The 27,661-nt window shown below is 44.8% G+C and overlaps 1 protein-coding gene across 1 annotated transcript; it reads left to right on the top strand.

Annotated features, from left to right (window-relative positions):
• LOC117503384 (adhesion G-protein coupled receptor G2-like) lies at window positions 1-27,150 on the top strand. Its single transcript, XM_034162598.1, has 9 exons — window positions 1-81; window positions 154-264; window positions 354-390; window positions 18,666-18,766; window positions 19,453-19,574; window positions 21,053-21,315; window positions 21,393-21,480; window positions 23,536-23,816; window positions 26,987-27,150. Exons 1-9 carry the CDS (start codon window positions 73-75, stop codon window positions 27,148-27,150), a joined length of 1,176 nt encoding a protein of 391 aa, XP_034018489.1. The 5' UTR covers window positions 1-72.
• Window positions 27,151-27,661: the final 511 nt, after the last annotated feature.

The raw sequence follows: 27,661 nt of genomic DNA, 5'->3' as shown, positions 1-27,661 counted from the left end.
TCAGAAGCAATTGAAAAGTCGTTTTTTTCCAACAACCTTTCAGCTTTTGTAGCTGCTTTCCGATTCTTCAATATGGCTAAGGTAAGAAAAAAAAACCTGAGGTGTTTGTGCCGTACAGTGACTGATTATACTTGTGGTTGTGCTGTTTTCCAGGATGAGTTAAACAGTGGTCTTTTAGGCAATGAGGTCATAGCAGTTGAAATGGGAGCCAGTATCACCAATCTGACAGACAGCATTTCTATCAAATATCACAAGATCAAACAGGTAATTGATTAGTAAGTATTAATAGTTCTACAAGGCTTAACTGAGGTTGTTGATCGGCACCTTTGTTTCTATTTTTGTATCACTTACAGAAAGGAATTCCATCCTGTTGCTCATGGAATGGCGAAGGTATTTTTCTGCCATATACAGTAGTGTTCAGAATAATAGTAGTGCTGTGTGACTAAAAAGATTAATCCAGGTTTTGAGTATATTTCTTATTGTTACATGGGAAACAAGGTACCAGTAGATTCAGTAGGTTCTATTCCCGACATTTGGAAAATTGCATTTGTTTTACCTCTATTAAAAGGTGGAGATCCTACAATATTAAATAATTACAGACCCATTTCAAAACTGTGTCTTAGTAAAAATTTAGAAAAGATAATAAATGAACAGATTAAACATTATTTGTATTCCAAGAACATTTTATCACCTCATCAGTCTGGTTTTAGAAAGCAACATGGAACAGTTACGGCCTTTCTGAAAGTTCTTAATGATGTAGTTCAAGCTCTTGACACCAAGTACTATTGTGCCGCCCTCTTTATAGATCTGTCCAAAGCCTTTGACATGGTTAATCATAGGATTTTATGTCAAAGGCTTTTGGACACAGGGTTCACTGACCAGGCTATGGGTTGGTTTTTAAATGATCTAACTGGTCGTAAGCAGTGTGTACAGTATAGGGATCAGACGTCAGACTACTTAGACATTACTCGTAGTTTTCTTTTTCAGAACATTCCAAATTCATGTGCTGACTATGCCCAGTGTTTGTCCAATGGTTTGGATTGATTTTCCTTCTTTTTTCAGCTTCAGAATGGCTTGCTTTTCTCCTGTAGACAGCTCACTGATCATCATGTTTGTTTATCCTCTTTAACAAGAAATGCAGTCTTTATAGGTTAAATCCAAGGCACACCACAAGGGTCAATTTTAGGGCCTATTCTTTTTACTATATACATTAACAACTTGGGCCATGGTCTCACAGATGCGGCTGTGCATTTTTACGCTGATGATTCCATAATTTATTGTCAGGCAAAATCAGTTGCCCTTGTTTTTGAACCCCTGCAGTCCGCTTTTAATATCATTCAGTCTCAGTTTTCACAACTTCAGCTAATGTTAAATGCAAGTAAGACAAAAGTAATGTTATTTTCGAACAAAAAGAAAGTGCCGTCACCTCTCCCTACTATATAATCACAGCACAGGGATTACAAATTGACTTTGTATCATCATATAAATACCTTGGCATTATTTTAGATGAAAATTTAACCTTCAAGCCACACATTGAAAATCTACTAAAAAGGCTTAAGTTAAAACTAGGCTTCTTTTTTCGAAATAAACACTGTTTCTCTTATAATGCCAGGAAACAGCTGGTTTCTGCCACCTTTATGAGCCTGTTAGATTATGGAGATATTGTGTATACGAACGCCTCTGCCAGCTTATTACGTATGTTGGAGGCTGTGTATCATGGAGCTCTCAGGTTCATCACAGATAGCAAAGCTCTCACTATCACTGCACCCTCTACTCCTTAGTTAAGTGGCCCTCTTTACGCACACGCAGACTCCTACATTGGTACACATTCATTTACAAATCCATCCTTCACTTGGTACCACCATATTTGTCATGTTACTTTTCATGCAAACAACATTACAGTCTCCACTCCAATGATTTGATCACTTTCAGTGTTCCTTCTATACGTACTGAGTTCGGCAAAAAAGCATTCTGCTACTCTGATCCATCGACCTGGAACATGCTTCAGCAGGATTTGAGGTTGTCTAGTCTGGTCACTCTTGGGGAGTTTAAAGTTTTACTGAAAAGTTTGGAAAATACATTTATAGGCACTTGCTTTTAATTATTTTACTAATGTATGTACAACCCCTGGCAAAAATTATGGAATCACCCGCCTCGGAGGATGTTCATTCAGTTGTTTAATTTGTAGAAAAAAGCAAATCACAGACATGACACAAAACTAAAGTCATTTCAAATGGCAACTTTCTGGCTTTAAGAAACACTAAGAAATCAAGAAAAAAAGATTGTGGCAGTCAGTAACGGTTACTTTTTTAGACCAAGTGTTATGTGTCGACGCGGATTGAGGAGCGAAAAATAACCAGAAAGCGGTTCCTCAGCGTCTCACAAACGAACGTCACAAGGTCGAGTTCCCGGCAGTTCTGCTTGAATCACACATGACTTAAATGCAGAACGCCATCCAATTATCTGCTTCAGCTGCAAGTCGTCCAGGTTGCACGTGAGCACCAAGCACAGGTGCTTTCCATGATGTTGATGAGGGTGAAGACTCTTCAGCCGCACCTTCTTCACAGACAAATCAGCCCTCATGCCACCTGGAGAGCAAAGAAAAGAAAAGAACACCAAAACATCCAGCCACGCCCCCCCCCAACACACAACAGTACCCCCCCATCAACGGGAAGCCTCCCGGCGACCGAACAGACCAGGCCGCGAGAACAGCCCCTCCCTCCGGGGTCCACGTCAGGAAGCAGACGGCAAGACAGGCACCGCAGCTGGAAGGCCGGCTGGAATCAACAAAAGCCCAAAACATTCCCAGAACAAGTCCACTCACACAAAAAAAACATAAAACCCACCCAAACCTCCCCAGGGGACCGTCCCATCAAACCCCGGGAGGAAAAGAAAAACTCCAAAACACAAAAACCCAACACAGTCCCACAACACAGTACAAACGTAGATGCATAAAAGAAAAATAACAAACAACCCCCCCAGAATGACCTTGTAGAGCCCAGCCCCCCCTCGAAGGCCTTCATTGCCAGTTCCAGGAGGAACAGCCAAAACCGTGATCCCACAAAGGTCCCCAGATATACATGGAGTGAAACGGTGCCCCCCAGGGGACCGCATCATCAACCCCAGGAGGCACCCTCCCCACAACCCCGGAACCCCAGATCCGGTCACACTTGTCCGGTCGGTCCCAAGCCAATTCCCCCACCAGAGGACCGTCCCATCAACCCTGGAGGCGGAACCCGGAAGGAAACAAAATAAAACCAAAAACCAACCCCCGGAGGACAACCAAAAACAACCCCGGGGGGATATAAAACGACCATAAACCCCGTTGCCCTCCCCGGCACCCCGAAAGACCCCAGGTCCCTCCCAGAGCCCTTTGGCGGCTCTAGTTTGGCAAACGGCTCAAAATAGTAAGCCGGAGAAGGGAACAGGTAAAAACTAACCCAGCTCCAACCCCAAAGCGCAGCGGAGAACTGGAAATACGTCCGGCGCCCCAACTCGACCATACCCCAGCCACTCGGGAGGGGTGGAACTACCGAAATGGCAAACAGCAACAGATCGGCCCACCCCTCCGACTGAGGCATGTCTCCGCTGCACCACACCCCGGCAACACCCATGACAATCGGTCCAAAGGCTCACCGAGGCTGGAGTGGAACCGGGCCCTAACCAAACCAAAAAGAACACCTCTAACACCCCCCCCCCTAGGTGCAGAGGTCTTCTGAGAATGCTCAGCGTGACCAACCTGCACCACCCCACAACCCACAAGACAAGCGGTCTAAGGGCAAGTGAGGTTGGGGTTAGGAATGTAGAGAAATAAAAACAACAAAACAAAACGACCCAACAACCCAAACAGAAAATACCTAAAAACACATACACAATGACAGGTAAGTGAGCCCAGGCGGGCTTCTAACCGCCTATCACTCCACCAGATACGCCCCTACCTCCCCAAATAAGTATAACCCCTGATTAAGAAACCAAACATTTACGTGTGGTAAAAATTTTTTTAAAATTTTTTTTATTTTTATTTTTATTATTTTTTTTTTATGTGGGTTCTTTGCCTGTCCCAGAACACTTGGAGTTACGTCACCGTTATTTCTCTTGACGCTTACGTTGTGGGGGCAATACAGGAATCTCGACTCGTCCGAGCTGCATGGGCTCATCAATAGGAGGAGCCGGAGGTCCCGTCGGAGGAGCCGCAGTGGGGCGAAGAAGAGCGGCCCAGCTTTGTGTCGGGAAAGCCCCGAGACAAAAAAAAAACCGCTCTAATGGGCGTCCTCTCTCTCGCGTCCACACTCCTTCATCCGATCATCTAGACGAATCACCAACGATATTAGCTCGTCTAAATCATTTGGCTCATCACGGACCATCAGCTTGTCTTTTAATGACTCATTTAACCCGTCCACAAATACGCCTCGTAAAACTGCGGCATTCCAACCTGTGGGTGACGGAGTTATCGGCACCGATATCGATAGTGCCGCAGCTGGAGCAGCAGGGAAGCAGAACAGCTTGCGCTGCAAGCTCCGTAAACACGGGGCATCTGTTTGTTTATTTGGTTTCGCGAGATGCTGTAATTGCTCCCGTATGTTCTCCAAGTGTTCCTGAACTTTTTCGACAAAAGGAACCGCTTCTGCCGCTGGGTCCATTATGGAATGGCCGGGAACTACTGTTATGTGTCGACGCGGATTGAGGAGCGAACCTGCGTCAGACAGGACCCAGCGCTAAAATAACCAGAAAGCGGTTCCTCAGCGTCTCACAAACGAACGTCACAAGGTCGAGTTCCCGGCAGTTCTGCTTGAATCACACATGACTTAAATGCAGAACGCCATCCAATTATCTGCTTCAGCTGCAAGTCGTCCAGGTTGCACGTGAGCACCAAGCACAGGTGCTTTCCATGATGTTGATGAGAGTGAAGACTCTTCAGCCAGCACCTTCTTCACAGACAAATCAGCCCTCATGCCACCTGGAGAGCAAAGAAAAGAAAAGAACACCAAAACATCCAGCCACGCCCCCCCCAACACACAACACCAAGCAGAGGAAAAAAATATGGAATCACTCAATTCTGAGGAAAAAATTATGGAATCACCCTGTAAATTTTCATTCCCCAAATTAACACCTGCATAATATCAGATCTGCTTGTTAGTCTGCATCTAAAAAGGAGTGAACACACCTTGGAGAGCTGTTGCACCAAGTGGACTGACATGAATCATGGCTCCAACACGAGAGATGTCAATTGAAACAAAGGAGAGGATTATCAAACTCTTAAAAGAGAGTAAATCATCACATAATGTTGCAAAAGATGTTGGTTGTTCACAGTCAGCTGTGTCTAAACTCTGGACCAAATACAAACAACATGGGAAGGTTGTTAAAGGCAAACATACTGGTAGACCAAGGAAGACATCAAAGCGTCAAGACAGAAAACTTAAAGCAATATGTCTCAAAAATCGAAAAATGTACAACAAAACAAATGAGGAACGAATGGGAGGAAACTGGAGTCAACGTCTGTGACCGAACTGTAAGAAACTGCCTAAAGGAAATGGGATTACATACAGAAAAGCTAAACGAAAGGCATCATTAACACCTAAACAGAAAAAACAAGGTTACAATGGGCTAAGGAAAAGCAGTGTGTGGACTGTGGATGACTGGATGAAAGTCATATTCAGTGATGAATCTCGAATCTGCATTGGACAAGGTTGATGATGCTGGAACTTTTGTTTGGTGCCTTTCCAATGAGATTTATAAAGATGACTGCCTGAAGAGACATGTAAATTTCCACAGTCATTGATGATATGGGGCTGCATGTCAGGTAAAGGCACTGGGGAGATGGCTGTCATTACATCATCAATAAATGCACAAGTTTATTGTTATGTGTCGACGCGGGTTGAGGAGCGGACCTGCGTCAGACGGAACCCAGCGCTACAAATAACCAGAAAAGCGGTTCCAAAAACAATATATTTATTTCACCCGCTGGTGTATAAAAAGTGTAAACAGAAATAGCATCCTTCTGGTGGAGTGAAGGCTGGCACGCTCTCCAGCGCCCAAAGGATCGAAGCCCGGTGCTCCTGGACCCACTACCACCGCCAAACACCCCCCAGGTGGACACGACAAACCAACTCTCTGCGAAGCATAGAAGAGGTGAGGTAAGTTAGCAGTTACAACTAATATCCTTCAAAAGACACACACTAATCAGCAACACATGCAGGTCTGTATTTTAAGCTTTATGCAAATGAGCAGCTTCTCACAACAGGTGGAGGACCACTTGTCCGCATGCCCCAGCAGTGAGAAGCGAGCTGCACAATCCTCATCACAATTCAAGTATACTGCGTAACAAAATACCAAGTTACTATCAACAATTAGTCAAACACTTAATCACCTTTGATGTGTGCTGACACCATGTGTCCCTCACCCTTCCTTGCTTCACGGGCTCGATGTGTCAAACCCAGGCGCGGTCCTCAGCGTCTCACAAATGAACATCACAAGGTCGAGTTCCCGGCAGTTCTGCTTGAATCACACATGACTTAAATGCAGAACGCCATCCAATTATCTGCTTCAGCTGAAAATCTTTAAGGTTGCATGTGAGCACCATTCACAGGTGCTGCACATGATGTTGATGAGGATGAAGGATTCTTCAGCCAGCACCTTCTCCACAGACAAATCAGTTCTCAGCCCCTGGAGAGCAAAGAAAAGAAAACCAAATATCCAGCCACACCCCCCAACACACAACAGTACCCCCCCTTTAACGGGAAGCCTCCCGGCGACCGAACAGACCAGGCCCGAGAACAGCACCTCCCACCGGGGTCCTCGTCAGGAAGCAGACAGCACCACACTCCTAAGGTCCACCACAGACAGCAGGACAGGGCACCGCAGCTGGAAGGCTGGCTGGCATCAACAAAAGCCCCAAAACATTCCCCAGTAATATCCACACAGGAAAAAAACACAAAACCCACCCAAAACCTCCCCAGGGGACCGTCCCATCCAACCCCGGGAAGAAAAGAAAAAACACCCAACGCAAAAACCCAACACAGCCCCACAAACACAATACAAGCTTAAATACATAAGAAAAATAACAAACAACCCCCCCAGAACGACCTGCAGAGCCCAACCCCCCCCCCCCAGAAGGCCTTTACCGCCAGTTCCAGGAGGAACAGCCAGAACCAGAATCCCACAAAGGTCCCCAGGAGTACATGGAGCAAACGGCGCCCCCCAGAGGACCGTACCATCAACCCCAGGAGGTACCCTCCCCACAACCCCGGAACCCCAGACCCGGCCACACGTGGCTAGTTGGCCCCAAGCCAATTCCCCCCCAGAGGACCGTCCCATCAACCCTGGAGGTGGAACCCGGAAGGAAACAGAACAAAATCAAAACTCAACCCCCAGAGGACTACCAAAAACAACCCCGGGGGGATATAAAACGACCGTAAACCCTGTTACCCTCCCCGGCACCCCAGGTCCCTCCCAGAGCCCCTCGGCGGCTCAATTTTGGCAAACGGCTCAAAATATTAAGCCGGGGAAGGGAACAGGAAAAACTAACTCAACCCCAACCCCAAGGCGCAGCGGAGAACCGGAAATACGTCCGGTGCCCCAACTTGACCATACCCCAGCCTCTCGGGAGGAGTGGAACTACCGAAATGGCGAACAGCAACAGATCGGCCCACCCCTCCGACTGAGGTATGTCTCCGCTGCACCACACCCCGGCAACACCAATGACGAACGGTACAAAGGCTCACCGAGGCTGGAGTGGAACCGGGCCCTAACCAAACCAAGAAAAACGCCCCTAACACCCCCCCCCCCCCCCCCCCAGGTGCAGAGGTCTTCTGAGAACGCTCAGCGTGACCAACCTGCACCACCCCACAACCCACAAGACAAACGGTCTTGGGGCAAGTGAGGTTGGGGTTAGGGATGTAGGGAAATAAAAAACAACAAAATAAAACGACCCAACAACCCAAACAGAAAATACCTAAAAACACATAAAAAATTAACAATTAAGTGAGCCCAGACGGGCTTCTATCCACCTAACAATCACTCCAACAGACACGCCTCTGACTCCCCAAACAAATTATAACCCCTATTTAAAGAAAACAAAACATTAACCTGTACTAGATTTTTTTTATTTTTATTTTTTTTTTATGTGTGTTATTTTGCCTGTCCCTTAACACCTGGAGATACGTCACCATTATTTTCTTGACGTTTATATGTCGGGACAATACAGTAATCTCTGCTGGTCTGAGCTGCATGGGCTCATCAACAGGAGGAGCCAGAAGTCCCGTCGGAGGAACTTCAGTGGGGCGAAGAAGAGGCGGCCCAGATTTGTGTCGGGGAAAGCCCCGAGACGAAAAAACCCGCTCTGATGGGCGTCCTCTCTCGCGTCCACGCTCCTTCATCCGATCATCTAGACGAATCACCAACGATATTAGCTCATCTAAATCGTTTGGCTCGTCACGGACTGCCGGCTCGTCTTTTAATGACTCATTTAACCCATCTACAAACATTCCTCGTAAAGCTGCGGCGCTCCAACCTGACTGAGCAGAAACCAGAGAACATTGCATCACCGTACAAGGCTCCGGACGACAAACAATTGGTTCGGACGCCGAATCTCTGGGTGACGGAGTTATCTGCACCAGTATCGATGGTGCCGCAGCTGGAGCAGCAGGAAGCGGAACGGCTTGCGCTGCAACCTCCGTAACACGGGCGTCTGTTTGTTTAATTTGGTTTGCGAGATGCTGTAATTGCTCCCATATTTTCTCCAAGTGTTCTTGAACTTTTTCGGCAAAAGGAACCGCCTCTGCCGCTGGGTCCATTATGGAATGGCCGGGAACTACTGTTATGTGTCGACGCGGGTTGAGGAGCGGACCTGCGTCAGATGGAACCCAGCGCTACAAATAACCAGAAAAGCGGTTCCAAAAGCAATATATTTATTTCACCCGCTGGTGCATAAAAAGTGGAAAAACAGAAATAGCGTCCTTCTGGTGGAGTGACTGTTGGCACGCTCTCCAGCGCCCAAAAGGATCGAAGCCCGGCGCTCCTGGACCCACTACCACCGCCAAACACCCCCCAGGTGGACACGACAAACCGACTCTCTGCGAAGCATAGAAGAGGTGAGGTAAGTTAGCAGTTACAACTAATATCCTTCAAAAGACACACACTATCAGCAACACATTCAGGTCTGTATTTTAAACTTTATGCAAATGAGCAGCTTCTCACAACAGGTGGAGGATCACTTGTCCGCATGCCACAGCAGTGAGAAGCGAGCTGCACAATCCTCATCACAATTCAAGTATACTGCGTAACAAAATACCAAGTTACTATCAACAATTAGTCAAACACTTAATCACCTTTGATGTGTGCTGACAGCATGTGTCCCTCACCCTTCCTTGCTTCATGGGCTCGATGTGTCAAGCCCAGGCGCGGTCCTCAGCGTCTCACAAACGAACATCACAAGGTTGAGTTCCCGGCAGTTCTGCTTGAATCACACATGACTTAAATGCAGAACACCATCCAATTATCTGCTTCAGCTGAAAGTCTTTAAGGTTGCATGTGAGCACCATTCACAGGTGCTGCACATGATGTTGATGAGGGTGAAGGATTCTTCAGCCAGCACCTTCTCCACAGACAAATCAGTTCTCATGCCACCTGGAGAGCAAAGAAAAGAAAAGAACACCAAAATATCCAGCCACACCCCCCAACACACAACATTTATGTTGATATTTTGGACAATTGAAAGGATGTTTGGGGATGATGAAATAATTTTTCAAGATGATAATGCATCTTGCCATAGAGCAAAAACTGCAAAAACATTCCTTGCAAAAAGACACATAGGGTCAATGTCATGGCATAGGGTCAATGTCAATGAGCAGATCTGATTTGATGCAGGTGTTAATTTGGGAGATGAAAATTTACAGGGTGATTCCATATTTTTTTCCTCTGCTTGGTCTAAAAAAGTAACCGTTACTGACTGCCACAATCTTTTTTTCTTGATTTCTTATAGTTTTTCTTAAAGCCAGAAAGTTGCCATTTGAAATGACTTTAGTTTTGTGTCATGTCTGTGATCTGCTTTTTTTCTACAAAATTAAACAACTGAATGAACATCCTCTGAGGCCGGTGATTCCATAATTATTGCCAGGGGTTGTTGTTATGTGGGCCGCTGAAGAGGAGGTACTGCTGGCCCACTACCACCAGAGGGCGCCCTGCTTGGAGTGCGGGCTCCAAGCACGAGAGGGCGCCAGACCCAGAGGAAGTGACAGCTGTCACTCATCACACCAGCTGTCACTCATCTACACCACTACTTAAGCCGGACTGCAACTCCACCTCCCCGCCGAGAAATCGACTACCAAGAGGTAATTTCTCTGCTGACTGACACGTTGTGTACTAATCTAGATCTCATTTGCAGCCATTGTCCTGTGGTCGTTGCCTTATCTGGGATTTTGGCATTTGGCGTGACTACGACGACTGCGCCTCACTCTCTGAACAGATAAGTGGTTAATCAAGAGCTGCACGAGTGTGTGATTTGGAGGTGGAGGTTCCCCCTCCTAACTGTGTACAGACCGTGGACCACTGAGTGTACAGACTTACACTCATTCATCTTGTCTCTGCTTTCTGCCAGCAGTACCAGGGTCGACAGCCGAAGACAGAGGTCACCTGGGGATACGGGACTTGGCGGCTCCGGTGTTCTTCAGACCGTTGGTGGTGGAGGCCGTGTGGGACGCGGCTTCTCTCTCGTCGGGGTCTTCTATCTTCGAGCCTGCCCACACGTCACCTGGTGTTAATTGGCTTTACAAATTTTGTGTGTTTAGTTGTGTGTTGTCACAACATTAAATTGTTACCTTTTGGCTTACTCATTGTCCGTTCATTTGCGCCCCCTGTTGTGGGTCCGTGCTACGACACCTTCCCAACAGGATTTCTCGGCCAATCGTCATGGATTCCGAGGGGCGTCAGCTCGAGCGTGAACGGCCAATGGAAGAGCCAGGAGCGCAGGCGTCAGCAGGAGGCGTGTTGAGTGAGCTGCAGCAGATCTTAACCGCCTTCACGGCTCGGTTAGATTTAGTGACCGAGCAGAATGTCCTCCTTAATCGGAGGGTGGAGGCTCTCGCCGCCAGGGTGGAAGCGCGCGATCAGGGCGCTGCTGCAGCTCCTCCTCTGGCTGGTCCTGAGCCTGTATCAGACGTTCCACTGGTCGTTCAACGAACCCCCCCACCGTCCCCTGAAGCATACATAAGCCCTCCGGAACCGTACGGGGGCTGTGTTGAGACGTGCGCAGACTTCCTCATGCAGTGTTCGCTCGTCTTTTCACAGCGCCCTGTCATGTATGCATCAGACGCTAGCCGGGTAGCTTATGTTATAAATCTGCTTCGAGGAGAGGCACGCGCATGGGCTACGGCGCTTTGGGAGCAGAATTCATGGCTCCTAACGTCTTATACTGGGTTTGTACGGGAGTTCAAACAAGTGTTTGATCATCCCAACAGAGGCGAGACCGCTTCGAACGTGCTGCTGTCGATGAGACAGGGGCGCCGTAGCGCAGCCGAGTATGCAGTCGACTTCCGCATCGCGGCAGCGAGGTCCGGCTGGAATAACGTTGCGCTCCGCGCCGCCTTTGTAAATGGACTGTCCCTGGTCCTTAAGGAGCACCTACTGGCTAAGGAAGAACCGCGGGATTTTGACGGGCTTGTCGATTTGGTTATACGCTTAGACAACCGTTTAACCGAGCATCGTCGGGAGCAGGCCGGGGGGCGTGACCGGGCACGAGCCGTCCCTCCCCCTTCCGGTTCCGACAAGGTGACGTCGTCCCCACGCTTCACTGCCAGAGAGCTCCGTGTGGCTACAGCTCCCCCTGCTGAGGAGGCTATGGACACGAGCAGGGCCAAAGTGAAAACAAATGTCAGACAAAGGAGGCTGGCCCGCGGGGAGTGTTTTGTCTGCGGCTCTTGTGAGCACATGCAGAAGGACTGCCCTGAACGGTCAAACTACAACGCCCGTCCTTAGAAACTGGGCTAAGGGTGGGTCATAACACGCACGCGGAAAGACCCCGCAGATCTGCACGAATCCCAGTAACAATCCTTTGTGGGGATTTAACCCTTCACGCCCCAGCACTGGTAGACACGGGGTCAGAAGGGAATCTGCTGGACAGCAGATGGGCAAAGGAAGTAGGGCTCCCCCTGGTGGCTCTGCCGGCACCATTGCAGGTGCGAGCACTAGATGGCACCCTGCTTCCATTAATCACACATCAGACACAACCAGTGACTTTGGTTGTGTCTGGGAATCACAGGGAGGAGATGGTGTTCCATGTAACACCATCTACCTCCCGAGTGATTTTGGGCTTTCCATGGATGGTGAAGCACAATCCCCGGATAGATTGGCCGTCCGGGGTTGTGACGCAGTGGAGCGAAACCTGCCACCGGGAGTGTTTAGGATCCTCGGTTCCCCCCGGCACTACAGCTAATGAGGAGGTCAAAGTCCCCCCCAATCTATCGGCGGTGCCAAAGGAGTACCATGATCTTGCTGACGTTTTCAGCAAAGATCTGGCGCTCACTCTTCCTCCGCACCGACCGTATGATTGCGCCATCGATTTGGTCCCGGGCGCTGAGTACCCGTCCAGTAGGTTGTACAACCTCTCACGTCCGGAACGCGAATCAATGGAGACCTACATCCAGGACTCCTTAGCTGCCGGGCTGATCCGGAACTCCACCTCCCCGATGGGTGCTGGTTTCTTTTTGTGGGTAAAAAGACGGCGGACTCCGTCCATGCATTGATTACAGAGGGCTGAACGAGATCACGGTTCGCAACCGATACCCGTTACCTCTGTTGGATTCAGTGTTCACGCCCCTGCATGGAGCCCAAATCTTTACGAAATTGGATCTTAGAAACGCGTACCACCTGGTTCGGATCCGGAAGGGAGACAAATGGAAGACGGCATTCAACACCCCGTTAGGTCATTTTGAGTACCTGGTCATGCCGTTCGGCCTCACTAACGCCCCCGCGACGTTCCAAGCTTTGGTAAATGACGTCTTGCGGGACTTCCTGCATCGGTTCCTCTTCGTATATCTGGACGATATACTCATCTTTTCCCCGGACCCTGAGACCCATGTCCAGCATGTACGTCAGGTCCTACAGCGGTTGATGGAGAACCGGCTGTTTGTGAAGGGCGAGAAGTGTGAGTTCCACCGCACTTCTTTGTCCTTCCTGGGGTTCATCATCTCCTCCAACTCCGTCGCCCCTGATCCGGCTAAGGTTGCGGTGGTGAGAGAGTGGCCCCAACCAACAAGCCGCAGGAAACTACAGCAGTTCCTCGGCTTTGCAAATTTTTACAGGAGGTTCATTAAAGGTTACAGTCAGGTAGTTAGCCCCCTGACTGCCCTGACCTCCACCAAGGTCCCCTTCGCCTGGTCGGATCGGTGCGAAGCCGTGTTCCAGGAGTTGAAACGCCGGTTCTCGACTGCACCAGTTCTGGTGCAGCCTGATCCTGATTGCCAGTACATAGTAGAAGTGGACGCCTCTGACTCAGGGATAGGAGCCGTGCTGTCCCAGAGCGTGGAGGCTGATAAAGTTCTCCATCCTTGTGCCTTTTATTCCCGCAGGTTGACCCCAGCTGAACGGAACTATGACGTCGGCAATCGGGAACTTCTTGCGGTGAAGGAGGCTCTTGAAGAGTGGAGACACCTGCTGGAGGGGGCATCGTTGCCCTTCACGGTTTTCACGGACCATCGGAACCTGGAGTACATCCGGACCGCCAAGCGGCTGAACCCCAGGCAAGCCCGCTGGTCTCTGTTCTTCGGGCGCTTTGACTTCCGGATCACGTATCGCCCCGGGACCAAGAACCAAAAATCAGATGCATTGTCCCGGGTGCACGAAGAAGAAGCCAAAGCGGGGCTGTCGAACCCCACCGAGACCATCATCCCCGAGTCCACTGTCGTGGCCACCCTTACCTGGGACGTGGAGAAGACCGTCCGGGAGGCCCTGACCAGGAGCCCGGACCCGGGGACTGGCCCCAAGAACAGACTGTACGTCCCACCAGAGGCTCGAGCTGCCGTATAGGACTTCTGTCACGGGTCCAAGCTCTCCTGTCATCCCGGAGTGCGTAGGACCGTGGCAGTAGTCCAGCAGCGCTTCTGGTGGGCGTCCCTGGAAACTGACATCCGGGACTACATCCAGGCCTGTACCATCTGCGCCAGGGGCAAGGCAGACCATCGGAGGACGACGGGCCTCCTCCAACCCCTGCCAGTGCCTCATCGCCCCTGGTCTCACATCGGCCTGGATTTCATCACGGGCCTCCCGCCGTCCCAGGGCAACACCGTGATTCTCACGATAGTGGACCGGTTCTCCAAGGCGGCCCACTTCATGGCCCTCCCGAAGCTCCCGACGGCCCAGGAGACGGCAGACCTCCTGGTCCATCACGTCATGCGGCTACATGGGATACCATCGGACATTGTATCAGATCGTGGTCCCCAGTTCTCTTCACAGGTGTGGAAGAGTTTCTGCAAGGAGCTGGGGGCCACCGTGAGTCTCTCGTCCGGGTACCACCCCCAGACCAACGGCCAGGCACAGCGGGCCAACCAGGAGTTGGAGCAGGCCCTTCGGTGTGTCACCTCCGCACATCCGGCGGCCTGGAGTCACCATCTGGCCTGGATCGAGTATGCCCACAACAGCCAAGTTTCGTCTGCTACCGGCCTCTCCCCTTTGAGGCATGTTTGGGGTTCCAGCCCCCATTGTTCCCGCTGGTGGAGGGAGAGGTCGGTGTGCCCTCGGTCCAGGCCCACCTCAGGAGGTGCCGCCGGGTGTGGCGGACCACCCGCTCTGCCCTGTTAAAGGCCCGGACGAGGGCTAAGACCCATGCGGACCGCCGACGTTCCCCGGCCCCCACATACCAGCCCGGGCAGGGGGTGTGGCTTTCAACAAAGGACATCCCCCTCTGTGTGGACTCTCCCAAGTTAAAGGACAGATACATCGGACCATTCACGATCCTCAAGATCATCAACCCGGCCGCAGTGAAGCTCCAACTCCCAGCTTCACTGCGGATCCACCCTGTATTCCACGTGTCCCGTATCAAGCCACACCACACCTCGCCCCTCTGTGCACCTGGACCTACGCCGCCTCCTGCCCGGCTCATCGACGGGGAGCCTGCTTGGACAGTCCGCAGGCTCCTGGACGTCCGTCGTAAGGGCCGGGGGTTCCAATATCTGGTGGACTGGGAGGGGTATGGACCTGAGGAACGCTCCTGGGTGAAGAGGAGCTTCATCCTGGACCCGGCCCTCCTGGCCGATTTCTACAGAAGACACCCGGACAAGCCAGGTCGGGCGCCAGGAGGCGCCCCTTGAGGGGGGGGTCCTGTTATGTGGGCCGCTGAAGAGGAGGTACTGCTGGCCCACTACCACCAGAGGGCGCCCTGCTTGGAGTGCGGGCTCCAAGCACGAGAGGGCGCCAGACCCAGAGGAAGTGACAGCTGTCACTCATCACACCAGCTGTCACTCATCTACACCACTACTTAAGCCGGACTGCAACTCCACCTCCCCGCCGAGAAATCGACTACCAAGAGGTAATTTCTCTGCTCACAAATCCAACAAGACCAAGCATTCATGATATGCACACTCTTAAGGCTATGAAATTGGGGTATTAGTAAAAAAAAAAGTACAAAAGGGGGTGTTCACAATAATAGTAGCATCTGCTGTTGACACTACAAACTCAAAACTATTATGTTCAAACTGCTTTTTTTAGCAATCCTGTGAATCACTAAACTAGTATTTAGTTGTATAACCACAGTTTTTCATGATTTCTTCACATCTGCAAGGCATGGAGTCAACCAACTTGTGGCACCTTACAGCTGTTATTCCACACCAAGATTCTTTAACAACATTCCACAATTCATTCACATTTCTTGGTTTTGTTTCAGAAACAGCTTTTTTGATGTCACCCCACAAGTTCTCAATTGGATTTAGGTCCGGGATTGGGCAGGCCACTCCAAAACATTAATTTTATTGGTTTGGAAGCAAGATTTTGCTGGTTTACTAGTGTGCTTGGGGTCATTGTCTTGTTGAAACACCCATTTCAAGGGCATGTCCTCTTCAGCATAAGGCAACAGGACCTCTTCAAGTATTTTGACATATCCAAACTGATCCATGATACCTGGTATGCGATATATAGGCCCAACACCATAGTAGGAGAAACATGCCCATATCATGATGTTTGCACCACCATGCTTCACTGTCTTCACTGTGAACTGTGGCTTGAATTCAGAGTTTGGGGTCATCTCACCCTTGGACCCAAAAAGAACAATTTTACTCTCATCAGTCCACAAAATATTCCTCCATTTCTCTTTAGGCCAGTTGATATGTTCTTTGGCAAATTGTAACCTCTTCTGCACGTCTTTTATTTAACAGAGGGACTTTGCGGGGGATTCTTGCAAATAAATTCGCTTCACACAGGCATCTTCTAACTGTCACAGCACTTACAGGTAACTCCAGACTGTCTTTGATCATCCTGGAGCTGATCAGTGGGTGAGCCTTTGCCATTCTGGTTATTCTTCTATCCATTTTGATGGTTGTTTTCCATTTTCTTCCACGCGTCTCTGTTTTTTTTTTGTTTTTTTTTTTGTCCATTTTAAAGCATTGGAGATTATTGTAGATGAACAGCCTATAATTTTTTGCACCTGCGTATACGTTTTCCCCTCTCCAATCAACTTTTTAATCAAACTACGCTGTTCTTCTGAACAATGTCTTGAACGTCCCATTTTCCTCAGGCTTTCAAAGAGAAAAGCATGTTCAACAGGTGCTGGCTTCATCCTTAAATAGGGGACACCTGATTCACACCTGTTTGTTCCACAAAATTGACAAACTCACTGACTGAATGCCACACTACTATTATTGTGAACACCCCCTTTTCTACTTTTTTTTTTTTTACTAATAGTCCAATTTCATAGCCTTAAGAGTGTGCATATCATGAATGCTTGGTCTTGTTGGATTTGTGAGAATCTACTGAATCTACTGGTACCTTGTTTCCCATGTAACAATAAGAAATACTCAAAACCTGGATTAATCTTTTTAGTCACATAGCACTACTATTATTCTGAACACTACTGTATTTGTTCCTGAACACACTTATAAAAATAGGCAAGATGAATAGCTGTATGTCTGTTTTGTGCACAATTGAATTTATTACACACACGTTAACACATACATGATGTTAGCCATCCTTAAATCCTCCTCTGTGGGAAAGGATTGGCCTTGATGACAATTTTGATTCCAGAAGAAATGAGATTTTAGCACTAGAGTTGCATTTAAATCAGCTTCGTAAAAATGCCGTCCTCTACATCTGAATCAGTTGATGAATTTCAAGGTGGAAAACTTCTTAGATTTTGCTGTTGACTGGGATCTGAATGTGGATTCTACATGTTTTATCACTTAGGATCTCGTTTATGAGTGCTAAATTGCATGGGCAATCAACACTTTTCACACTTTGGGTGGAGACAGCTTTGCAGGTGATTTACTAAGATTAATTGCACAGTTGATAGCGGGCGGTAACATGACGTAGGCAGCAATATTAGTCCATGGGCCAAGCAGGTTTTTGGTACCACTTCAGGTAACTAAACAACACTTAGAATCCAGCCTCAGTGTATCACGGCCTACACAAAAATGTATGATAACCATCCCAGGGTGGCAGCTGTAGTCAGGTAGGGGTCAATGAAGAATTACACAGAGGTCAAACTATAAAAATGCTCCAGTCATGTTGAAAACTATATCACATTACTTGTCTGGTCATAACGATTCCTAAAAGGTATAGTTTGGAGTATCTGTGATGGAATTTTTTGGAGTTATGGGGTAAAAACAGCAAAAATTGTGACAATGGTCGGTTTCAGTTTGTACAGGGGTCAAAAGTTAAAGTTGCTCCAATTTCAGTACAGAATGATGCAAATTATTGGTTGGAATAAAAGGATTCATAAATGGAATATTTGTTACAGTGTTGAATGTTTGGTCTCCAAGGTAAAGGTCAAACAAGGTCAACATCTATTGGATTCTATGACATGTGACATATGTTACCCTGTAACATGATAACTAAGCATGACAGATGGAGCAAACTATTCCTTATTAGAACCCTATTAACCCAAACAATAATTTGCATCATTTTTTTTATTGAATTTTAGCAACTTTAACTTTTGACCCCTGTACAAACTGAAATTGACCTTTGTCACCATTTTTGCTGTTTTTCCCCATAACCCCAGAATATTCCATCATAGATAGCACAAACTATACTTTTTTGGAATTGTTATGATCAGACAAATTATATGATATAGTTTTCAACATGATTGAAGCATTTTAAAATTTTGACCTTTATGTAATTCTTCATTGACCCCTACCTGGCTACAGCTACCACCCTGGGATGGCTATCATACATTTTTGTGTAGGCCATGATACACTGAGGCTGGATTCTAAGTGTCGTTTAGTCACCTTCAGTGGTACTGATTAGGTCAAAATTGATGACTGGCTCATGAACTGTATGTAAATGAGTATTTTGCACATGTTAATGGGCGTCAGCACAAAATGAAATCTGTATCATTTTGCATGAACTCTGCCACATAACTGAGCTTGTTCACACGCTGGCTATTAAACGTTTTCTGACTGAAAGTTGAGGAAGGAGGCCGTTCCAGCTCTGAACTTTTTTTTAAACTGCTTTCTGTTTTCATCTTGTAGGACATCTGCCAGTCTGGACTAATAGCGGATGTGAAACAATAACAGACGGGGACAATATTACCTGCAATTGCTCACATTTGACGTTTTTTGCTGTCCTAATGGTGAGTTTTATTTGTCCTTTGCCAAAATGAACCCTTTTATGACATTTCCAAGGTTGAACTTTATCCACATATATTTGGTGGAAATTGGTCAAAATACCTGGAGGAACCGACCAACAAAGAGTCAGACAGACATGACCTGGACTACAATGACTGACCTTCTTGACCTTGTTTAGACCTTTCTGAAACTCTCCTACGTGTGTGTGTGTGTGTGTGTGTGTGTGTGTGTGTGTGTGTGTGTGTGTGTGTGTGTGTGTGTGTGTGTGTGTGTTGTGTGTGTGTGTGTGTGTGTGTGTGTGTGTGTGTGTGTGTCACATTTGGTGAAAACTGGAATAAAATACATTTATTTAAAATAATTTATCATGACAATATCTTTGAACATGAAGGACTGATTAGATTTTTGTGCTACATCGTCCCTGTGGTCCATTGGCAGTACTCATCCCTCGGACTTGCAATTTAAATGACAAACAAATGAAATGTAGAAAGGCACCTTATTAAAAATGTGTACTTTAAAGACACTTTGGTCAGTGGAGGGAAAAATTTGTGCATATTTTCAAAAACTTTTTGTCACCAAATATGGTGGTGATAAAAAAGGAATTTGTTTCAAAGTGACAGCTCACCCTGACCAGCACTAAAATAAATGCAATATTGAATAACCTGAACTCTGAGGTTGTTTTTGCATTTTGCAGGCTCCCCTCAACATCACCATGTCCACCTCTGACTTGACCACACTCACCACCATCACACAAATTGGCTGTGGCTTGTCCATGTTCTTCCTCAGCGTAGTACTGTTTATGCACTTTCTTATAAGGTAACTTTTTTTTACTGGCTTGACAAGAGAGTGATGGATACAGAGACAGAATAAACCAATTAATGTTCCAAAGTGGTGCAATAAAAACTAAATGTATTAAGAAAAAATGTGTAATTATTTAGAGGGATAAATGAATGAATAAAAAATTCAACAGGACATAAAGAAACCAAATAATTCTGGAAATATATATAAAGGGAGATAAAATACATTTTACAACTCATATGCAGTCTTCATTAATACTTTATTTCTGTTATTAACTACATTAAATAAATTACAGGGGGTGCCAATTGAGCTTTGCCCCCCCCCCCCCCCCCCAAAAAATGTCAAAACAATAGTTGTAAATATATCAGTAATTGTAAATATTACAATAAATATCCTATATTTATGCCTGGAAAAGTCTTGGTTTTAGGCACCACTAAAGTGGACCATACCATTTCTTGTCTGCCTGCATCAATCTCGTAATTACAATGGCTCAGTACAGTTGATGGTAGGTTGTGGTAGGTTAATGTAAGCTGCTATCTTGCTATCTTCACACTTTCCCTTCTTATCTTCAGACATTCTGTCTCAAGAGTCTATGGATGAATGATAACATGAGATAGTTGCTCCATGAAGCTAATGTTTGTTTTACAACTTGACAAGTTTCAAATTCCAATGAACAGGATCAAAGATTAGGATCAAAATTCTCTAATTTGATTCCAAAATCAAAAATGAATACATAGGATCACAGGACAGCAATAAGCATGAAATCAAAGGATTATAGATTAGGATAAATGATGAGAGCTTGGTCGTCACGATCAAAGGCCAGCTATCTAGATCAAAGATCAGTGATCAAAGATACAGAACAAGGTTCAGCAACAAGGATAATTTAATTAAATTAATTTCTCAGGTCAGCAATCAGAAACAAAGGTTACTGGTTATGATCAAAGATCAGGAACAATGTTCATGCATTAGGATCCAAGATCAAAGACGTTTAATCAGAATCAGTGGTCATCAGCCAGTAGGAAAGCGTAGGAGCAAAGATTTGTATGGAAGATGCGTGATTAGGATCAAAGATTATGAAAGACCAGGAACAATGATTCTAATGGAAGATGCTTGATTTGGATCAAAGACTGCAATCAAAGCTTGGTGATTGGGGAGCAAATATCAGACATCAAAATCATAGAATAGCAGTAAAAGATGGTGAACAACACTAAGGAACAAGGATCAATTTTAATTTCACAGTTCAGTAATCAGAGCCAAAGATTCCCAATCAGGATGAAAAAATAAAGTAAATGAACTGCCTAGCCAGCCCCCTACTGGCTGTGTGAGGTCCGTAACATTTAGCAGCCCTTTCTGATTGTGGGAGGCACATATTAGGGGATATGAAACTATATCTGATTCAACTTGTCATTTACTTTTGCAATTATTATTTTCATTCAACATTTTTTTTCTCATTCTAATCAAATTTATGGGCTTCAATTTATGAATTTTCTTCCCAGGAGGGCCAAAGCCACTGCAGCCACACACTTCCTCATACACTTGATTTCAGCCATGTTCCTGCTGAACCTCACTTTCCTCACCAACCACTGGGTGGCAAAAATTGGCAACTCTGCAGTTTGCAAGATGATGGCGGCTGTCATGCATTACTTTATGTTGGTCACCTTCACGTGGTTCGCCATGCAGGCCTTCCACTTCGTCCTGCACGTGCCTCGAAGGATTAACACGCGCCACTATGTCGTCAAAGTCGCCTTGATCAGTTGGCGTGAGTACCAATGAGTATTTCCCACCTGATTTATAAAGTGCGAGACAGGTGTTTTATATTTGTTCATCTTTTCCCAGTTCTTCCAAGTGTAATTGTCATCGTCCTGCTCATCACTGCAAAATATGGCAAGCAAGTCATCAACACTGATGAAGCCAACGTGAACATGTGAGTACGATCTGTATTATGGCCACAAAAAAGAAAAATCTCATTCTCTTTGGCTCTTAAAATCCATACCTTTACATACAGCTTTATTTCATACAGCATACATACAGGTATATTAGATTTATTTCAGCTTTTATTGATCATAGCAGATGAGTCAGATGTTTAGATACATCATTACCCTGTGGTATTGGGTATCGTTTTCACTATCATGTGTGTTTCTCTCAACAAAATAACTCAAAAATGTCCAGATGGATTTCCATCAAACTTGGTGGGAATGCTACTTGGATAGATATCTAGAGGTGCTTACGTTTTGGAGTAGTTCGGTCAAAAGTCAAAGAAAACATGATCCGAAAACACCTTTTTTTGTATATCTCAACAACCAAGAAGCTCAGATGGATGATTTACATATATATTGTTGAACTAAGTATTTATGACTGATTACTTCATAATGAAGTCATCTGATGAATTCATCATCAAAACCCCCCATTTCAGATATATTTAGATGGACTGATCACCTGGATTGTGGTTCTGTGGTGTGGTGGATGTGGTGACGTGGTGACAGCATGTGCTCCCAGACTTGACTTGTCAAATCAAAACCCCAAAGCAGTTTACAAGTGCAAAGTCAAGACCAGATCTTTCTAATATTGTCTGCCTAGTGTGCAAAGTCAGTCAAGCGCAAATACAAACCAAATGAGCCCATTAGTTTTTGGCAGATCAACAAGAGAGAAAAACAGGTGCAGGTTAGGGACACCTGAGGAGGACTGGAATTGTGAACCATTGATCTAGTGGTTCATGGTTGGGATGATGTTCTTTGGATTTAGAGCCTCACCCTTTCTCCTTCATACATTACTGATCTTTATGGCCACACAATTCCATTTTTTTGTCCCATTTGACCACAAATGCTTACTTTTTGTTTTGGTGATCACCTCTGAAATTTGGCTGATCTTTGTTGGGGTTTTGGTCCAGTTTTTTTAGCCTCTCTTCATCTAATCCTTAGATGTCACCCTGAGCTGCAGTTGCACATTAAAAATCAAAGTTCATTGAGCTCTGGGTGTTACCTTGGGTCTTCTTGAAAGGTGTAAAGTCTAATGGTCCAGAGACTCTTCACAGATTTGATATTTGTTCATGAATCTTTTCATGATGGCTCCAAAGGAGGAATCCAGATTGTAGAGATCCAGAAGGCTGAAGACGTTTTCTTGTTCTTATGTGAAAGAAGGTACTGATTCTACATTTAGACACTTATATCCATCCAAATGGTTCGCATTTATCATAGAATTAGTCCAGGTGTTAATTCAGAAGCTTTTTCAGAATAAGATGAACTTTATTATCCCGAAGGAAATTATTTTGCGAGAGTACCGAACAGTAAACGGTGAATATTTTTTTTAAATATATACAATAGGTAAAACAAATTTATGCAAAATGACTGATGACATTTTCACAAGATATTATCCAATATTGCACATAACTGAATAACTGTTGTTTATTCATCCTGCAGAAGGGGGGAAAAATTCTAGTCTGATTGTCACAGGTAGGAAAGCCCTCCTGTGGTGTACCTCGGTGGTCTCAGTCTATGGCTGAAGGTGCTCTGACAGGACATCAGTGTGGCATGCAGGGGGTGGAAGGTGTTGGCCTGGATGCTGTGCAGTTTCCTCAACATCCTCCTCTCTGACACCTCCACTACCGATTCCAGCTCAACCCCCAGGACAGGGTTTTTTTTTTTTTTTTTGTGGCCACAATTCCACTATTTTCTGTGTCTTCTATGGTGTTTAAAGAGGCATTTATTTTGGTGTATGTCAACAGATGACATGCTGAAAATCTGACAGCAAAACCTGAAAATCGAACTTGTAACTATTATTTTTTAAAAAACTTTATAATGAATTAAAGTGGACATTCTAAAAGCAAGATAAAACACGTAGTGGGGCTAAAAAACCCGAGAGTACATAAATATTTGGACAAAGGATTTGTATTTAATTTGTTTTTAAGTGTGAGACCTTGACCTTATGTTCATGTCCACCTGAAGTCGAGCTTTTTTCTCATTGGGATGTTTTGTCGTAAAAGGTGCTGGATAGCCGACAGCAACGTCCACAACATCGTCAACATAGGCTACTACGCGGTGGTCTTCCTATTCACCTTCACCGCCTTCATCGTCATCTTCACGTGGCTCATTTGCCTCAGAACCAAAGCGGGTACAACTGAGTTGAGCGGCGTTGGCAAAAGGGTCGTCACCATCATGGGCCTGTTTTGCATACTGGGAATCTCTTGGGGTTTTGCTTTCTTTGCCTATGGCGCCTTCCAGAAGCCGGCCTACTACATTTTCACCATCCTCAATTCTTTCCAAGGTACCTGCACCTGAGACCAGATCTCAGCCTCATCTTCAGTCATTTCTCAAGTCCAAGTGTATAATCACATGAATCATTTATTATATTGCTCACTTTCGCTTTTCTATCAGTTTTCCACTTTAGGCCAAATTACCTGCAGATCAACACACACAGGAGCAGGTCACAAAAATGTGAAAGGATTCTGCCAATTCTTAAAAATCTTCCAGTTTTGAAGGAAATGAATAAATGTTTTTATCCTGAAAAGATCATTTTTTTCATTTGTACGATAAATTATTCTGACAATCACTGACAATTGCTTTATTTCAAATTAATTGGTATGCCATGCTTTTTAATTTGTTCATACCATGTCAGATAGCAAAATACACAAATAATCAATTTTACAATGATCTTCCTTAAACTTAAAGCAAATCTCTACAACTTGATATACAGTAGTTTTCAAAATAATAGTAGTGCTATGTGACTAAAAAGATTAATCCAGGTTTTGAGTATATTATTGAGTATAGTTATTATTACATTGGAAACAAGGTACCAGTAGATTCAGTAGATTCTCACAAATCCAACAAGACCAAGCATTCATGATATGCACACTCTTAAGGCTATGAAATTGGGCTATTAGTAAAAAAAAAAAAAAAAAAAAAGTAGAAAAGGGGGTGTTCACAATAATAGTAGTGTGGCATTCAGTCAGTGAGTTTGTCAATTTTGTGGAACAAACAGGTGTGAATCAGGTGTTCCCTATTTAAGGATGAAGCCAGCACCTGTTGAACATGCTTTTCTCTTTGAAAGCCTGAGGAAAATGGGATGTTCAAGACATTGTTCAGAAGAACAGCGTAGTTTGATTAAAAAGTTGATTGGAGAGGGGAAAACGTATGGGTGATTCTTTAACTACGAGCACTATTGGCCTTGTAAATGTAATTTCCACCACACCATTGCCTTACAATATAAAGCGCCTTGGGGCAACTGTTTGTTGTGATTTGGCGCTATATACATGTGCTCTGATGTCACTGTTTATCTCCATAGAAACTACCCAAACAATCTTTCATTCAAACTGTTTAAAGGGACATTACATTGTTGTGGTGGAAATTACAGCAATAGTGTGGGACAACTACATTTTGTTTAAAAAAAATCACAACAGTTGTATGACATTGAATACCCCAATTACATTTTGATTATTTTACTGATATTTTATTCAGAGATATTTTAAAACATTAGAAAAAACGTTTCTTTACCATTCATTTTTATCATTGAAGATCAAAAGTCTGGGTGTGGGACAAGCACAAAACGGCAATATTTGCATATAATGATGCTGAAAAAAGGTGAAAAAGTCATCATAGACTACTACAACAAATTTCTTAACACACTTTCATTGTAAAGATAACTATAAAAGTGTGAAATTTCCCTTTTTCTGTTTTTCATACAATATGATCAAAGGACATAAGTGCCCGTAGTCTAAGAATCACCCGTATACGCAGGTGCAAAAAATTATAGGCTGTTCATCTACAATGATCTCCAATGCTTTAAAATGGACAAAAGACAAAAAAAAAAAAAAAAAAAAAAAAAAAAAAAAAAAGAGACGTGTGGAAGAAAACGGAAAACAACCATCAAAATGGACAGAAGAATAACCAGAATGGCAAAGGCTCACCCACTGATCAGCTCCAGGATGATCAAAGACAGTCTGGAGTTACCTGTAAGTGCTGTGACAGAAGACGCCTGTGTGAAGCTAACTTATTTGCAAGAATCCCCCGCAAAGTCCCTCTGTTAAATAAAAGACATGTGCAGAAGAGGTTACAATTTGCCAAAGAACACATCAATTGGCCTAAAGAGAAATGGAGGAATATTTTGTGGACTGATGAGAGTAAAATTGTTCTTTTTGGGTCCAAGGGCCGCAGACAGTTTGTGAGACGACCCCCAAACTCTGAATTCAAGCCACAGTTCACAGTGAAGACAGTGAAGCATAGTGGTGCAAACATCATGATATGGGCATGTTTCTCCTACTATGGTGTTGGGCCTATATATCGCATACCAGGTATCATGGATCAGTTTGGATATGTCAAAATACTTGAAGAGGTCATGTTGCCTTATGCTGAAGAGGACATGCCCTTGAAATGCGTGTTTCAACAAGACAATTACCCCAAGCACACTAGTAAACGAGCAAAATCTTGGTTCCAAACAAACAAAATTAATGCCTCGCAGATGTGAAGAAATCATGAAAACTGTGGTTATACAACTGAATACTAGTTTAGTGATTCACAGGATTGCTAAAAAAGCAGTTTGAACATAATAGTTTTGCGTTTGTAGCGTCAACAGCAGATGCTACTATTATTGTGAACACCCCCTTTTCTACTTTTTTTTACTAATAGCCCAATTTCATAGCCTTAAGAGTGTGCATATCATGAATGCTTGGTCTTGTTGGATTTGTGAGAATCTACTGAATCTACTGGTACCTTGTTTCCCATGTAACAATAAGAAATATACTCAAAACCTGGATTAATCTTTTTAGTCACATAGCACTACTATTATTCTGAACACTGCTGTAAATTAATTAAAGATACATAAGCCAAGATGATGGGTTGCATAAGTAATGGAATGCTTTGGTATAATACCTGTAAATAATCTGTTTTATTGCCAGTTTTCTTCAGACAAGTCAGGGGATGGATACATGAATATTTCCAAGTCACTGAATGTGTCTTGGACTTTACTGACATCAGTTATAAATACAAACAGTACGGCACTCTATGGTAAATCTGTGTGGAGGAGAGTTCTCAAAAAGTGTTACAGGCTTCTGTGGCTGTGACTGAAGAAATTGTACATAGTGCATGTATTATATTTTGTATCCCTAGTTATACAGCTTCATGATGAAGTGGTGTAGAGGAGGATTTTCTTAAAAAGAAGACCTGAAAGTTCAGCTACAATTTGCCAGAAGGTACATCTGAGATGCAAGCCTAGATTTAATGTTTTGGAGAAAGCAAACCTTTCTCTGTAACACTTCACTTTGAATCGCTCATGTGACTCGTTATGTCAGGATTTATAACCTCTCAAACACAAACTGAGCACAAAGCCAACAAAGTGCAGGTTTCCTGAGTGTTTCCATCATATTTCCTCTGTTGTAACTCAGCTGTTGCTCATTCTAGCAGTTAAAAATTTTACGTACTGATTCTTTTTCTGCCCGGCAGGTTTCTTCCTGTTCATATACTACTACAAGACCAGGAACACGAGCAAGACCGAAGGTGGTTTGAGCGTTTTTAATTTAAGCAGCACAAAGAACACTGTGAATACTGCTGTGGAGGACTACCAGAACCCCTATGAAGACATGTCGACCAAACCCAAAAATCTTTAAAAGAAATTATGGCTGAAAAGCCAGATATTTAAAAGATGACAACTGACAACTACACAGAAGTACAGTTATCCATGTGTACTATTGTTCAATGTAAAGTAGTGCTAGAAAGACATTTGTAACATTTTCTTAGTCCTAACTTCAGTTGACCCCAATTTCTGACTTTCGGAATAACATGCACTGAAACATGGTGGATGTTGTAAGCAACATCGTTGATGTTGGATTCATTTTTAGGTAGGTAGTGGACATTTCCGAGCAGTGAGCAGCTGTGACAGAACCCAGTCGCATCATGCGTCAACAATTTATTGTAGTACTACTGCTTTAACAATAAATATACAACAAAGTAAAAAAAATATTTTTTGTGGAACTTGCCATTATTTTTAATTACTAGAGCTCTTGGTCAAATTCTATTGCACCCGCAGTAGTGTTAAATGTCCACCAGGTGGAGATATTGCTACATTTCAAGAACCTTGAGTACAGGCTGCTGTGGGACATGACTATGACCAAGCTGCTG

Source organism: Thalassophryne amazonica, chromosome 21 (assembly GCF_902500255.1).
Source record: "Thalassophryne amazonica chromosome 21, fThaAma1.1, whole genome shotgun sequence".
NCBI classification, from domain to species: domain Eukaryota; kingdom Metazoa; phylum Chordata; class Actinopteri; order Batrachoidiformes; family Batrachoididae; genus Thalassophryne; species Thalassophryne amazonica.
This window is presented reverse-complemented; position numbering and strand designations above follow the sequence as displayed.

Bases quoted from the DNA above. Each gene is read 5' to 3' on its own strand.
- LOC117503384 (XM_034162598.1), top strand. The intron at 18,767-19,452 runs GTGAGTTTTATT...TGCATTTTGCAG, and splicing joins CGTTTTTTGCTGTCCTAATG to GCTCCCCTCAACATCACCAT. The intron at 21,316-21,392 runs GTGAGTACCAAT...ATCTTTTCCCAG, and splicing joins AGTCGCCTTGATCAGTTGGC to TTCTTCCAAGTGTAATTGTC.